Raw genomic sequence first — 15,302 nt, forward strand, 5'->3', positions numbered from 1 at the left:
GCTTAACTGGGTGAACTCTCCCAAGTAGAAGATTTTTCCTTCTTCAGCATAATATTCCTTGCTTCAAATTAAACCTTCCAGCTGACATGACTATGAATGCAACCAAGAATCACAGAGCACTTTTACACTAATCACAAATATTACAAAGTTACAAAGAACGCCATATCTCGGAGTTAGGGCATCACGTTTTAATGTAGAAGCTGTTCCATTATATCTTACAAATGAACAATTTTCTGTTCAGATGACTGGCGGACTCATCTTTGACTAGCTTGACAAAGCGTCACCTGGACTCGAAACGTTAGCTCTTTTCTCTCCCTCCAGATGCTGCCAGACCTGCTGAGATTTTCCAGCATTTTCTCTTTTGGTTTCATCTTTGACTAGCTGGTTTCATGAACACTGATTGATAAATGCAGTCGATACTGACCACGGAAATTCACCAAGTACCATGATCACCATCCAAGAGCTGGAAGAGTGCTGAGCCCATGAGAGGCACTAAGTCACGGATTGACCTGCCAAAAGTATGTGATACAGTAGAAGAGAGAACTTATTTTGACTTGCATGTTGGGGAGCAAAGTTCAGGGCTGTACATTTAAGGTAGTCACTAATAAATCCAATAGGAAATACAGGACAGTCTTCCTTGCCCAAAGTAGTCAGAATATGGACCTTCTTACCATATGGAGTACTTAAGCTGAGTTGCATAGATGTGTTTAAGGCAAAGCTAATGCAGAGCATAAAGACGAGTATGGGCCAACAGGGCCATGTAGTCTACTTCTGTGCTTCATAGGTCATCCAATTATGTACAAAACAAAACATATGATAGCTTTTGCAAGCCAGGTCAAGAGTGCACGGATATCGTTTTGGGCCAGATAAATGAAAAATTCTCTTAGGAAGGAGATAGCTACATCGTGCAATACTTCAAGTAGGATAGTTTTACCTTCCCATTTGAAAATAGGTATTATAACTTTCAGCTTCCAAGGAATGTGCATCATTCCAGATCAAGCACCAAAAGGCAGAAACAACAGTTAACTCAAAAAATAAACGTTGCTTGCAGATGGCACGCAGAATAACATTTCTCCAAAACAAAAATGACTGGTTTCTTCTCGCGTGGTTAAAACACTCGGGCATTTTTTTTCAACGTTTGAAATATTTCAACAAGTCAACTAGTTTGCATTCTAAAATCCAAGTCAGTCATTTCTCCAGTATACATAACACTATTGAAAAACTTACTTTTTTTACTAAGATCTATAGCAGCTTCTAGTAGAACTTCTAATTCACCTTTAGGCAACACTGGAACTACCCAACGTGGTCTAAAGAAAGCAAAAAGGCAAGTTAGAATGACGTACATTAGAGCAAATCAGCAATTTGCTTAATTTTTCAGTCTAGTTGCACTCACCTATTAATCATATCATCCAGCTTTGCCAAATCTGTGTGAGGAAATGCCGGCTCCTCCTCCTCGAGTTGAGGAGGAGCATCACCCTGACCTTGCTCATCAGGGGGGCTCACCGGTGAGTTCTCACTTGATGTGTTGGGAGAGGAGGTCTGTTGCAAAGGACAAAATAAACATTCAATGTTTAATCAATATTATTTTATTGTAATCCATAAACTATGGCCTGTGCTGAACCGATTTCCCATCAGGTGGTTAAATTAAGGATCAAATCCATATTTAAAAATTTGCTCCAAGAGATGATCCAGTCAAATAAGTTAATCTTTCCTACACATGCTTATTTGTTCAATACCTCCGTTTCAAGTAAAGCTCTATTTGTTTCAATGACTGGGGTGCTTATATTTTACAGTACATTAGGATTACAACAGGGTTTAGAGGCAGAAAATGACTATATTAACATGATCAACATTTCTGAACTAAGACCTTCTGACTATCTAACTGATGCTCAGTAGACCAACAAGATTCTAGAACAGTTCTGTTAAAGTATCTTAACAAATAGTACGCCCATAAAAAGGTTTGATATTGCCATTTAGTAAAAAAAGTCATAGCACTAACTATAATTCAATTTCCATGCCATCAATTTCAGTGCAGAAGCAACATTTAGCTCAGCGGCAGCACTCGTCTCAAGTCAGGTTCACATCCCACTCCAGAGAATTGAGCACTAAAAACTAAGTTGACACTTGGTGCAGTACTGAAAGAGTGCTACACTGTCAAAACTGCTACCTTTTGAATGACGCACCTGTTTTTCGTGGATATAAAACTATTTGAAGACGTGCAGGGCCATAGGCCTCTGCCTCGGCAAGCATTTAGCCATCAAACAACAGCACAAAAAAAATGATTCTCTCTAATGTTTTGAGACCTTACCATGCGCAAATTGTCTGATATGACGTCTATGTCACAACAGCAAATACACCTCACTGGCTGAAAAGCAATTTGGGCAGTCATGAGTTTGTAAAATATGCATATAATTATAAAGTCTTCCTTCGTCGCCTGGTTAAAAGAATTTTAATGTCGCTCAAATCATTTCACTGAATCAATCCCTCATCACATTTTCATAATAGGACTAAATCCAGTGTACAGTTTTGGAGCCCACGGGATTGAAGGGTGGACACAAAATTGTTGAGACACAGAAAACAGACAGTAATTCTGAATAGTTGTTTCACTGACTGGAGGGAAGCATGCAGCGTTTTTTGATAAACATCGACAAGGGCCCCAATTCTCCGCTCATTGCGTTGCACTTCTCCTGTCGGCAGCACACCCCACCTGCGGGTTTCCCAGCGGCATGGGGTGGTTACAATGTGAAATCCCATTGACAAGCGGTGAGAAGATAGAACCCTGCCACCATTGAACAATAGGCGACTGAGAAACATGTACCAGGGAGCGGTGAGCTCAGCCCATCCGCTTAGGTACAGCGGAATAAATTCAAAGTTGGAAGATGGCAAAACTTGAAAATGTGAACAGTGAAGGAGAGTTGTACTGGGTAGGCACTCAAGTATAAAAATTGCAAAACAAAATTCAGCCCTCTTTAGAACATGAAGCCTTTCCAATTTACTTGATGTCACACAGAGCATTGTATTGTGATTTTCCAACTTGTGACACAATAAATGGCCTCCAGCATCTTGTTGGCAATACCAGAGTAGGATAATGTGCTTTTCTTCTTCGAAAACTACCGTAGCATGCTACAGGAAATATTCAATAAGAACAACGGTAATTTAGAAATACTGTAGTCAATTGGAAATACAAAGTTTTGGGGAATTTCTTGCCTTAAACATAATTTAGGAAAGTCAACCATTTTTATGCTTCAGTCACAGCTCCAAAATATTATATTATCCAAGTCTCAAAGTATAGCCCAATAACAAAACAGTAACATCTCCATTCCCTGTAACAGCCATGCCCACATCCTCTTCAAATGACAGAGACTAGTACTAGTCAGAAATTCTCAGCTTGTAGCTGTGCTAGCCAAAGATTTCAAAAATAAATTTTAGTTATGACCATTATATGCAGAAGCAGTGTTTTGATAGTAATCTAGGTTCAAAACAGCTCCAGAGGTAAAAAGGAATTCAATGCGCATTTCAAAAATGTACTTTTTTTTTAAACCTTAGACTTTAGTGAATAATTTAAAGCTTATTGGGGAGAAAACTATCCAAACCCTGACTTCAGGGGGATGGAGAAAGACTGGTGAAATTGGCAGTCATGTGGCAAATTAATTTTTTTGCAGAAATATAAAGTGCTATTTTTGAAAGGAAAAATAAGTCACTGCAACTTAAATGGTGGAATTTTAGAAAGGTTGTACGAACACAGATCCTTGGAAGTACGCATACAACGATCCAAAGATGAGAATGATCCAAGACAAAAAAGGTCTGAAAACATTTTGTGACAAGGAACAATGTCATTATAGCACTTTTTATGATCTGTAGTGAAATGCAAATACTTCTATATGGCAGAGGTAGAATTATTGGACAGAAGTTTCCCCATTGTACCTGTTTAGCTCACAGGGCTAAATCGCTGGCTTTGAAAGCAGACCAAGGCAAGCCAGCAGCACGGTTCAATTCCCGTAACAGCCTCCCCGAACAGGCGCCAGAATGTGGCGACTAGGGGCTTTTCAGAGTAACTTCATTTGAAGCCTACTCGTGACAATAAGCGATTTTCATTTCATTTCTATTTACCTATTTTTTTCCCCCAATTAAGGAGCAATTTAATGTTGCCAATCCACCTAATCAGCAAATCTTTGGGCTGTGGGGGTGAAACCCTCGCAGACACGGGGAAAATGTGCAAACTCCACACAGGCAGTGACATTTTCAAACGAGGGTCCTCTGCAGCGTAGGCAGCAGTGTTAACCATTGCGCCACCTTGCCACCTGGATTTGTTTTGTCATGTGTACCGAAGTACAGCGAAAAGTATTGTTCTGCGTACAGTCCAGACAGATCATTCCACACATGAAAAAAAAGCAAAGGACATACATAAATACACATTGTAAATACATAGACACAAGCAACATGAGCAATGAGAGTGCAGTATTACTCAGTAAAGATACGTGAAGTGATCAGATCAGTCCATAAGTCATTGAGGAGACTGGTAACAGCGGGGAAGAAACGGTCTTTGAACCTGTTAGCGTGTTCAGACTTTTGTATCTCCTGCCCGATGGAAGTTGGAAGACTGAACAACCCGGGTGGGAGGGGCCTTTGGTTATGCTGATCGCTTTCCCAAGGCAGCGGGATGTGTGGACAGAGTAGATGGAAGAAAGGGGGGTGAGCACGATGGATGAGGCTGTGTTCACGACTCTCTAGTTTCTTATGATCATGGCCCAAAGCAGTTGCCATACCAGGCTGTGATGCAGCCAGATAGGATGCTTTCCATGGTGCATCTGTAAAAGTTGGTAAGAGTCAATGTGGACATGCAGAATTCCCTTAGCTTCCTGATGAAGTAGAGGTGATATGCCTTTGGTCGTAGCGTTGACGTGGGTGGACCAGGACAGATTATTGATGTGCACACCCAGGAATTTGAAGCTGTCAACCATCTCCACCTTGTCACCAATGCAGACAGGGGTGTGTCCAATACTTTGCTGCCTGAAGTCAATGACCAGCTCTTTAGTTTTGCTGGCATTCAGGGAGAGATTGTTGTTGTTACACCACTCCACTAGGTTCCCTTATCTCCCTTCTGTACTCACTCTTCGTTGTTCGAGATCCAACCCACTGCGGTCATTTCATCAGCAAACTTGTAGATGGAATTGGAACCAAATTTTGCCGCACACCCAGGTCTGTACAGGGAGTATTGCACGGGGCGAAGTTCACAGCCTTGCGGGCCCCGGTACTGAGGATTATTGTGGAGGTGGTGTTGTGGAGGTGGTGTTGTTTAACCTTACTGATTGTGTTCTATGGGTCAGGAAGTCGAGGATCCAGTTGCAGAAGGGGGAGCCAAGTCCTAGGTTTAGGAGCTTTGATACGAGCTTGGCTGGGATTATGGTGTTGAAGGCGGAGTTGCAAGTCAATAAACAGGAGTCTCACGTATGAGTCCTTGTTAGAGAAATGCTCCAGGGATGAGCCTAGGGCTATGGACATGGTGTCTGCTGTGGACCAGTTGTAGTGGTATGCAAATTGCAGTGCATCAAGGCATTCTGGGAGTCTGGAGTTGATGTGGCTCATGACCACCTTTCGAAGCACTTCATAATGTTCAATGTTAAAGCCACCAGACTGTAGTCATTGAGGCATGTTGCCATGTTCTTCTTTGGCACCGGTGTGGTGGTGGTCTTCTTGAAGCAGGTGGGAACCTCGGAACGGAGTAGTGAGGGGCTGAAGATGTCCGCAAACACACCTGCCAGTTGGTCTGCGCAGGATCAGTGCACAATCAGGACAAGTCGAATTCGGAGGGTTCACTTTCAAGAAGGTCAGTCTGACTTTGGAAGCTATGATGGTAGGTATGGGTCCGAGACTGCTGGGGCAGTTGACGACGGTTTGATGGTTTCCCGCTTCCTGGAACCTTGGCGGGTTACGTGCATTTTGTTGATGGTACACACGGCTGCCACTGCTCGGTGGTGGAGGGTTTGAAAGCTTGTGTAAGGGGGAAACAATCGAGTGGCCTGCTTTGTTCTGTATGGTCCCAAGCTTCTGGAGTTTTGTTGTGAGCTGCACTCATCCAGACAAGTGGACAGGCATTTGGGGGTCAGTTGGTGAGTTACTCGCCATAGGATTCCCAGCCCTTCCCTGGTAGCCACAGTACAGTTCGGTTTCTGATCAATGTAACCCCCAGGATGTTGATTGAATGTCAAGCGGCAATGGTTAGAACCTCTCTTGTTGGAGATGGTCATTGCCTCGCCTGGCACTGTGTGGCACGAAAGTAACTTGCTACTCGTCAGCCCAAGCCTGGATATTGTCCAGGTCTTGCTGCCTTTGCATATGAACTGCTTCATTAACTGAAGCCGTAGATGGTGTTGAACATTGTTTCTGGATGACTGCACATTCATACTTCTGACCTTATGATGGAACAGAGGTCATTGATGAAGCAGCTGAAGATGGTTGGGCCAAGGACACTATGCTGAGGAACGCCTGCAGTGTTTCTTGAAGCTGAGATGATTGACCCCCAACCACCTTCCTTTGTGCTAGGGATGACCTCCAAAATTCCCATTGACTCCAGTTTAACGAGGATTACTTCACGCCATACTCCGTCACATGCTGCCTTAATGTCAAGGACAGTCACTCTCACGTCACCTTGCGCATTCAGCTCTTTTGCCCGTGTTTGGACCAAGGCTGAAATGAGGTCAGGAGCCGAGTGACCCTGGTGGAACGCAAACTGAGCATCCATGAGCAGGTTCTTGCTTACTAAGTGCCGCTTGATAGCGCTGTTGATGACTCTTTCCATCACATTGTTGATATTGTAGAGTAGACTGAAGGGACGATGAATTGGCTGGGTTGGATTTGTCTTGTTTCTTGTACACAGAACACACCTGGGCAATTTTCCACATTGCCAGGTGGATGCCAGTGTTGTAGCTGTACTGGAACAGTTTGGCTAGGGGGGCGGCAAGTTCAGGAGCACAAGTCTTTAGTACTATTGCAGGGCCGATAGCCTTTGCAGTATCCAGTACCTTCAGCAGTTTCTTGATATCTGTAGAGTGAATAATATTGGCTGAAGAAAGACATCTATGATGCTAGGGACCTCCTGAGAAGACCGAGATGTATCAGCCACTCGGTACTTCTGGCTGAAGAATGTTACGAATGCTTCTGCCTCGTCTTTTGCACAGGTGTGCTGGGCTCCTCCAACATTGAGAATGGGGAAATTTGCGGATTCTCCTCCTCCAGGGAGTAGTTTGATTGTCCACCACCATTCACGGCTGGATGTGGTAGGACTACTGAGCTTAGATCTGATGTGTCTGTTGTGGAATCGCTTAGCTCTGTCTATTACTTGCTGCTTTTGCTGTTTGGTACATAAGTAGTCCTGTGTTGTCACTTCACCAGGCTGATACCTCATTTTTCGGTATGCCTGATGTTGCTCCTAGCATGCTCTCCTGCACTCTTCATTAACCAGGGTTGATCCCCTGGCTTGGCAGTAATGGTAGAGTGATGGATATGCCAGGCTATGAGGTTGCAGATTGTGGTTGAATACAATTCTGCTGATGGCCCACAGCACCTCATGGATGCTCAGTCTTGAGTTGCTAGATCTGTTTGAAGTCTTATCCCATTCAGCACAGTGGTAGTGCCACACAACTGATGGAGGATATCCTCATTGTGAAGACAGGGCTTTGTCTCCTCAAGGAGGTGGTCACTTGTACCGATACTGACATGGACAAATGCATCTGCAGCAGGCAGGTTGGTGAGGATGAGGGCAAGTATGTTTTTCCTTCATCACCTGCTGCAGTCCCAGTCTAGCAGCTATGTCCTTTAGGACCCGGCCAGCTTAGTCTGTGATGGTACTACTGAGCCACTCTTGGTGGTGGACATTGCCGTTCCCCTCCCAGAGTATATTCTGCACCCTTGCCACCCTCAGTGCTTCCTCCAAGTGGTGTTCAACATGGAGGAGTACTGATTCATCAGTTGATGCTGGCGGTACATAGCAATCAGGAGATTTCCTTGCCCATGTTTAACATGCGACTTCATGGGGTCCAGAGTCAATGTTGAGAACTCCCAGAGCAACTCCATCCCAACTGTATACCGCTGCCTTTGCTGGGTCTGTCCTGCTCACGAGACAGGACACACACAGGAATGGTAAGTGGTGTCTGGGACATTGTCTGTGAGGTATGATTCCAACGGTATGACTATGTCAGGCTGTTGACTAGTCTGTGAGACAGCATTCCCAACTTTGGCACAAGCCAAAATATGTTAATAACGAGGACTTTGCAGGGTCCACAGGCTGGGTTTGCCGTTGTCATTTCCAGTGCCTCGGTCAATGCAGAGTAATCTGAGGGCAGCACGGTAGCATGGTGGTTAGCATAAATGCTTCACAGCTCCAGGGTCCCAGGTTCGATTCCCGGCTGGGGCACTGTCTGTGACGAGTCTGCACGTCCTCCCCGTGTGTGCGTGGGTTTCCTCCGGGTGCTCCGGTTTCCTCCCACTGTCCAAAGATGTGCGGGTTAGTTGGATTGGCCATGCTAAATTGCCCGGTGTCCTAAAAAGTAAGGTTAAGGGGGGGTTGTTGGGATACGGGTATAGGGTGGATACGTGGGTTTGAGTAGGGTGATCATTGCTCGGCACAACATCGAGGGCCGAAGGGCCTGTTCTGTGCTGTACTGTTCTATGTTCTATAATCCATCCGGTTTCATTCTTTTTTGTGGCAGTTGAATACAACGGAGTGGTTTGCTAGGCAATTTCAGAGGGCATTTAAGAGTCAACCACATTGCTGTGGGTCTGGAGTCACATGTAGGTCAAGCCAGGTAAGTGTTGCAGATTTCCTTCCCTAAAGAGCATTTGTGAACCAGGAGAGTTATGACAGTTTCATCGTCACCATTACTGATTTTTTTCAATAAATTTAAGAGTATGCAATTATTTTTTCCCCCAATTAAGGGGCAATTTAGCATGGCCAATTCATCTATCCTGCATATCCTTTTGGGTTGTGGGGGTGAGACCCATACAGACACAGGGAGAATGTGCAAACTTCACACGGACAGTGACCCGGGGCCAGGATCAAACCTGGGTCCTCAGCACCGTCAGACAGCAGTGCTAATCACTGCGCCACCATGCCACCCTTGGTCACCATTACTGATAACATTTTTATTAATCAGCTGAATCTATTAATTAATTGAATTGAAAATCCAGCAGCTTCCATGGTGGAATTTAAACTAGTGTCTCCAGCACATTAGCCTGGGCTTTTGGTTTACTCGTACAATGACATGGCCATAAGCCACTACCTTTCCAAAAAATGATATTGTTTCAAATGTTGTGGGTTGTTTTATATATAATGTTGATTCATTTAGAATGGTGAGATTGTCTCAGCCGCTGTGGACAAATTTGTTAAGGCAGTCCAAATAAGAGCCAAATTTTCAGAGCAGATTAATAGATGTGGATTGGCCTGAGGACTCCTCAGTGAAATAGAAGCTCTTAAGATTTCCTTTTCAAGCTTTGTAATTAGGAGCAACTAGGCACAGGAAAGCCTGAAGAGCTGTATGATTAAAACAACATTGAGTTAATAGTTTGATAGGATCATAAGACCCAGCAGCAGAATTAAGCCATTTGGCCGATCGAGTCTGCTTCGCCATTCAATCATGGCTGATACTTTTCTCATCCCCATTCTCCTGCCTTCGCCCCATAACCCCTGATCCCCTTATGAATCAAGAACCTATCCATCTCGGTCTTAAAGACACTCAGTGATTTGGCCTCCACAGCCTTCTGCAACAAAGAGTTGCACAGAGTCACCACCCTCTGGCTGAAGAAATTCCTCCTCATCTCTGTTTTAAAGGACTGTCCCTTCAGTAAGATTGTGGCCTCTGCTTCTAGTTTTTCCTACAAATGGAAACATCCTCTCCACGTCCACTCTATCCAGGCCTCGCAGTATCCCGTAAGTTTCAACAAGATTTCCCCCCCTCCTCCTTCTAAACTTCGACGAGTACACACCCAGGGTCCTCAATCCTTCCTCATATGACAAGCTCTTCATTCCAGGGATCATTCTTGTGAACCTCCTCTGGACCCTTTCCAAGGACAGCACATCCTTCCATAGATTCTTTCCACATTGTATTCCATCTGGCACTTTTGTCCAAATCCTAGCCTATCCAATCCTTCTGCTGCAGCCCCCCCCCCCCCCCCCCCCCCCCCCCCCCCACCCCAAAATACTACCTGTCCCTCTACAGATCTTTGTATCATCTGGAAACCTGACAACAGTGCCTTCAGTTCCTTCTTCCAGATCATTAATGTATACTGTGACAAGTTGTGGTCCCAGCACCAACCCCTGAGGTACAACACTAGTCACTGGCTGCCATCCTGAAAAAGACCCCTTTATCCCCACTCTCCATCTTCTGCCAGTCAGCCAAACCTCTATCCATGCCAGGATCTCACCCGCAACATCATGGCTCTTAACTTATTTAACAGTCTTCTATGCGGCACCTTGTCAAAGTCCTTCCGGAAATCCAGATAAATCTCGACCACTGGTTCTCCTTTGTCTAACTTCCTTGTTATCTCCTCAAAGAACTCTTAACAGATTTGTCAAACATGACCTCCCCTTGACGAAGCTGTGCTGACTCAGTCCTATTTTATCATGCACTTCCAAGTACTCCGATGGAGGTATGCAGTCTTCAGAGTGCTCTCTTCACTTGTCAAATGGGAGATTGATAGATTTTTGTTAACAAAGGGCATTAAGGGATGTGCGGTAATACTAAGTTTGCGGAGTTGGTTCACACATCAGCCATGAACTCACTGAATGGTGCAACAGGTTCAAGGAGCTAAAAGGCCAACTCCTACTTCTATCTGTACATCTAGCTCAAGAATTACGGTAAAAGGAGCTGAAACTTAAATTAAAGAAATGTATGGTATAGATCTGGTGCTCTGTTTTGGGCTCCGATTGTTTAACCTGATTCATGTTTAGTTTAGTCAGGATAGTCTGGTGTGTTACAATTCCAGCTATGTTACTCCTACACAAGTTAGATCCCAGAGTGGAACCTGACTTGATCGATCTCAAATGTTTTTTCAGAAACCATGGAATGCAATTACTGAACAGATTCACGGGAGCCTCATGAGCCATTCTGAGCCAGTGCACACACAGAACCCAAAGATCTTTAGAAAAAAAAATATGAACTGCGTGTATGCGGCCATTCTCCGGGCGGTGCATGTGCAGACACCACCAGGTCCTGCAATCCCCAAACTCAAAGCTTGACGTCCGATTTAAAGTTACGTTTTGTCCTTTTTCTTCTGGATTGTCACAAATGAGATTGGAAAGAGGGTTTCAGCAACGGATGGGAGTAACTTGACCAGGACAAAACGAGCATCAATGAGGGCATTTCTGGATCCAATATCCCAATTGTGTCCATGCAGGAACTCCAAGCACTGAACTGAATTTCCTTCTCAGCTCAGCTAGCAGTTGAACATAGTTCAGTTCTAAAGGCAGATATCATAAACTGCAAACTTAAAATGAAGTTTTACATCAATTGTAATGTATTCTAAACCTGTAAGTTTCCACAGGTACACTGACAACAGCCAGCTCTAACTCACCGTCACCTGTCAATCCTTCCAATGTCTTTAAACTTACAGACTGCTTCTCTGACATCCAGTACTGGATGAGCAGAAATTTTCTCCAATTAAATATTAGGAAGACTGAAGCCACTATCATTGGTTCCCTTTACAAACTCCACCTCCCCTCCCCCCCCCTGAAGGTTGAAGCAGGCTGTTATGACGAAGATGAGTTTCAAAGCACACATCAGCGCCATTACTAAGATCACCTACTTTCATCTGTGACATTGTTATTCCCCATCACTACCTCAGCATTTCCATTGCTGAAACCCTCATCCATGTCTTTGTTACCTTTGATTTGACAATTCGGACACTCTTGGCCAGCCGCCATACATGCTACCTTCTGTAAACTAGAGGTCATCCAAAAAGCCACCTGTATTCTTAATCACACAATCCTGTTCAGGTGTCACCCCTATGCTCACTGGCAAACAGCAGCTCCCACTTAAGCTAAACCACCATTTTAAAATTTTCATCCTCGTTTACAAATCCCTCCATGGCTTCTGTCAATGCAATTGTTTACCCCAATTTTCAAAGAAGCAGTTATTTTAAACTTTCCTTTCTCATCAGTAAACTGGGCAGATCTGGGCAGCACAGTGGTCCAATGGTTAGCGCTGCTGCCTCACGGTGGTGAGAACCCGGGATTGATCCCGTTCCCAGGTTACTGTTCGTATGGAGTTTGCACATTCTCCGTGTGTCCGAGTGGGTTTCACCCCCACAAGCCAAAAGATGTGCTGGGTAGGTGAATTGGCCACTCTAAATTGCCCTTAATTGGAAAAAAAGAATGGGGCGCTCTAAAAATGTTTTTAAACTGAGCAGATTTAGGGAAAAACGAGATAAAGACAAGTGGACAAGTCCCACTACCCAGTACTTCAGAACCAAAAGAGAGTTTGGTACAGAAAATTTCAGCGAAACTATGCCCCACCTCTAAAGTTTCACAACAGTCCGAGAGAGAGCGGCCTTCAGGCCAAGGTTGCACTATATACTGAAAGGACGTTTTCTTCAGTTGTTGGACACAGGGAGTGTGGGGTTATTGGGAAGAGAGGGGGAAAAAAGGTTTTCCCAGGGCAGGAGAAAGGCGAGATAAAAGATGCACAGTTGTACATCTGCATTGTGCTTGCAAGCTGTGCTCTTCGTAAATCGGCTGTATGCCATCCGATTTCCTTGCAGTCAGCAACCATGTACAGGAATGTCCTGCGTGGTTGCCATGCCCTGCAGGCCATATTTAATCTCAAGCCTGAGGCCAGAGTTTTGTGACGTTCACATGCCACATTCAATCCCTCCCAAAGTGCACTCTCGACACAATGGCTGACAAAGCCATAAAGCAAAGTGCACAACAGGATCACTGCACACATAAATGCACCCCTCTGCCTGATTCAATAGCATCTTTGTTCCATTTATGTTTTTCTATTCATATATCAAAGAGTCTCAAAACGTTCTTTTTTTTTTTTAAATATACTTCTGCCACGTTCAGAAAAACATTACAAAAGGTGGAATTTCAGAATCAAGTCAGAATGCCACCAAATTTCTAATCCCTGAAAATCTTCGAAGGTGGTAGAACACATAAGATCCTTTGCTTTATAAATGGACTGCATTTTTAAATGACCAGCTCTTTGTCCCCTTATTCAAGACTCTCCCACTAACAGAAACATCTCACCATCTACCCTGTCAAGCCCCCATGGATCTTGTATGTTTGAATAAGGTCACCCCTCACTCTTCCAAACTCCAAGGAAAACAGACTCCGGCTATTTAGTCTCTCTTGATAGGACAGCTCTCTCATCCCAGGAATTAGCCTGGTGAATCTTCTTTGGACTGCCTCCAATGTTACTGTATCCACCGTAAAATCGGCCCTCTGTCACCTTTCGTCAGTCCCTCTCCTGTCAGTAGACTTCTGACCCCCTCCCCCTCCCCACCGCAAAATAACAGTCCCAACCCCCGTCAACACACTTACCACCTAACTGGGTAAAGTTACTATACAAGGAGCCGAGGGCGAGTGTCCGGACAAACAACATCAGCTCAAGATACTTTTCTCTCCACCGTGGGACAAGGCAGGGATGTCCTCTGCTGTTGCACTCGCGATTGAGCCGTTGGCCATCGCATTAAGAAATTTGGGTACCTGGGGGTGCAGGTTGCCGGGGAGTTGGGGGGGGCATTCCGGCACCTGTTCAGGGAGGCTGGTACGGGAATTGAACCGTGCTGCTGGCCTGCCTTGGTCTGCTTTAAAAGCCAGCTATCTAGCCCAGTGTGCTAAACCAGCCCCCAGTGTGAGAAACCAGCCCCTTCCCTCAGTCTCTCTTTTTTCAAAGAGATTGAGGGAAGGATTACTTCGTTCATTTGGGATGGGAAGGTGGCCAGAGTTAGAAAGGTGCTGCTACAAAGAGGAAGGCAGGCAGGGGGTTTGAGTCTCCCAAACCTGATGTATTACTACTGGACGGCGAATCTGGAGACGGTGCGGAGCAGGGCCAGAGGGGATGATTCCCGAGGACTTCCGGTTGTGGCTATGCCTGGGAAGGTCGCACGTTCGTCAGCTCCCGCCGAAAATGGACTTTTGGGCCCTTTTAAGGAGCCCCATTGGCACTTGGTTGACGATTCCCGGGTGGGAAGACGGCAGTAAAGTCCCCCCAGCACTGTATGGAGTGGACCAGGAGCGGTGTGGTCAAAAAGAGTGGCATTAGAGAAGAGAGGAGACCAGGTACGAAAAAGCAAGATGGCGGCAGGCAGAGACCAGGCAGCGTGGGCTAAATGGTCACGGGAGCAGCAAGAGTTTCTACGAAGCTGCTTTGCGGAATTGATGGCAGAGATGTTGGCCCCTATGAAGGCGTCGATAGAAAGGCTGGTAGACACCCAGAGGATGCAGGGGACAGCGATTAAAGAGGTGCAGCAGAAGGCCTCGGATAACGAGGACGAGATTCTGGGCCTGGCAGTGAAGGTGGAGGCGCACGAGGCGCTCCATAAAAAGTGGCAGGAGAAATTAGAGGATCTGGAGAATAGGTAGAGAAGGAAGAATTTGCGGATTCTGGGTCTCCCTGAAGGTGCGGAAGGGTCGGATGCTGGGGCGTATGAAGCCACGATGCTGAGCACGCTGATGGGCGCGGGAGCCTTCCTGAGGCCCTTGGAGCTGGATGGGGCGCACAGAGACCTGGCGAGGAGACCGAGGGCGAATGAGCCGTCGAGAGGTGTGGTGGTGAGGTTTCACCGTTACACCAACAGGGAGTGCGTCTTGAGATGGGCGAAGAAGGAGCAGAGCAGCAGGTGGGAGAATGCTGAAATTTGCATTTACCAGGACTGGAGCACAGAGCTGGCCAAGAAGAGGGCAGGATTCAATCGGGCCAAGGCGGTTCTCCACAGAAAGGGGGTAAAGTTTGGGCTGTTGCAGCCCCGCACGACTGTGGGTCACATATCAGGACCGTCACCACTATTTTGATACGCCGGACGAGGCGTGGACCTTTATCAAAAATGAGAAGCTGGACTCAAACTAGTGGTCTGTAGCATGTTTTGGGGGATGTTGTGGAGTGGGAGAGGGTGATATTTGTGTTTCTTTTTTTTTCTGTGCGGGCGCTGATCTGGGTGGGGTTGTTCCCCGTGGTGTTCGGTGGGGGGAGATGGGGCTGGGAACCATGGGCCTCTGGGGATGGGGGTGAGGTGATGGCAGCAGAATGGAGCTGTGCCATAGAGGGCTGGGTCAGCCCGGACTGGTAGCGCGGGTTTTCTTGAGTCCA

At 45.7% G+C, this 15,302-nt stretch overlaps 1 protein-coding gene across 5 annotated transcripts in view; it reads right to left on the bottom strand.

Moving 5' to 3' along the window:
* The window catches only part of usp9 (ubiquitin specific peptidase 9), a 379,823-nt gene that overhangs the window by 275,329 nt on the left and 89,192 nt on the right, over positions 1 to 15,302 (bottom strand). For all 5 annotated transcript variants that reach the window (XM_038802114.1, XM_038802113.1, XM_038802112.1 and 2 more), the window contains exons 3-4: positions 1,394 to 1,539; positions 1,228 to 1,307 (exon numbers count right to left, since the gene is read on the bottom strand). In XM_038802114.1, the coding sequence (XP_038658042.1) occupies positions 1,228 to 1,307; positions 1,394 to 1,539 (226 nt within the window). The remainder of the gene's footprint in view (positions 1 to 1,227; positions 1,308 to 1,393; positions 1,540 to 15,302) is intronic.

Source organism: Scyliorhinus canicula, chromosome 7 (genome assembly GCF_902713615.1).
Source record: "Scyliorhinus canicula chromosome 7, sScyCan1.1, whole genome shotgun sequence".
Classification (NCBI taxonomy): Eukaryota; Metazoa; Chordata; class Chondrichthyes; order Carcharhiniformes; family Scyliorhinidae; genus Scyliorhinus; species Scyliorhinus canicula.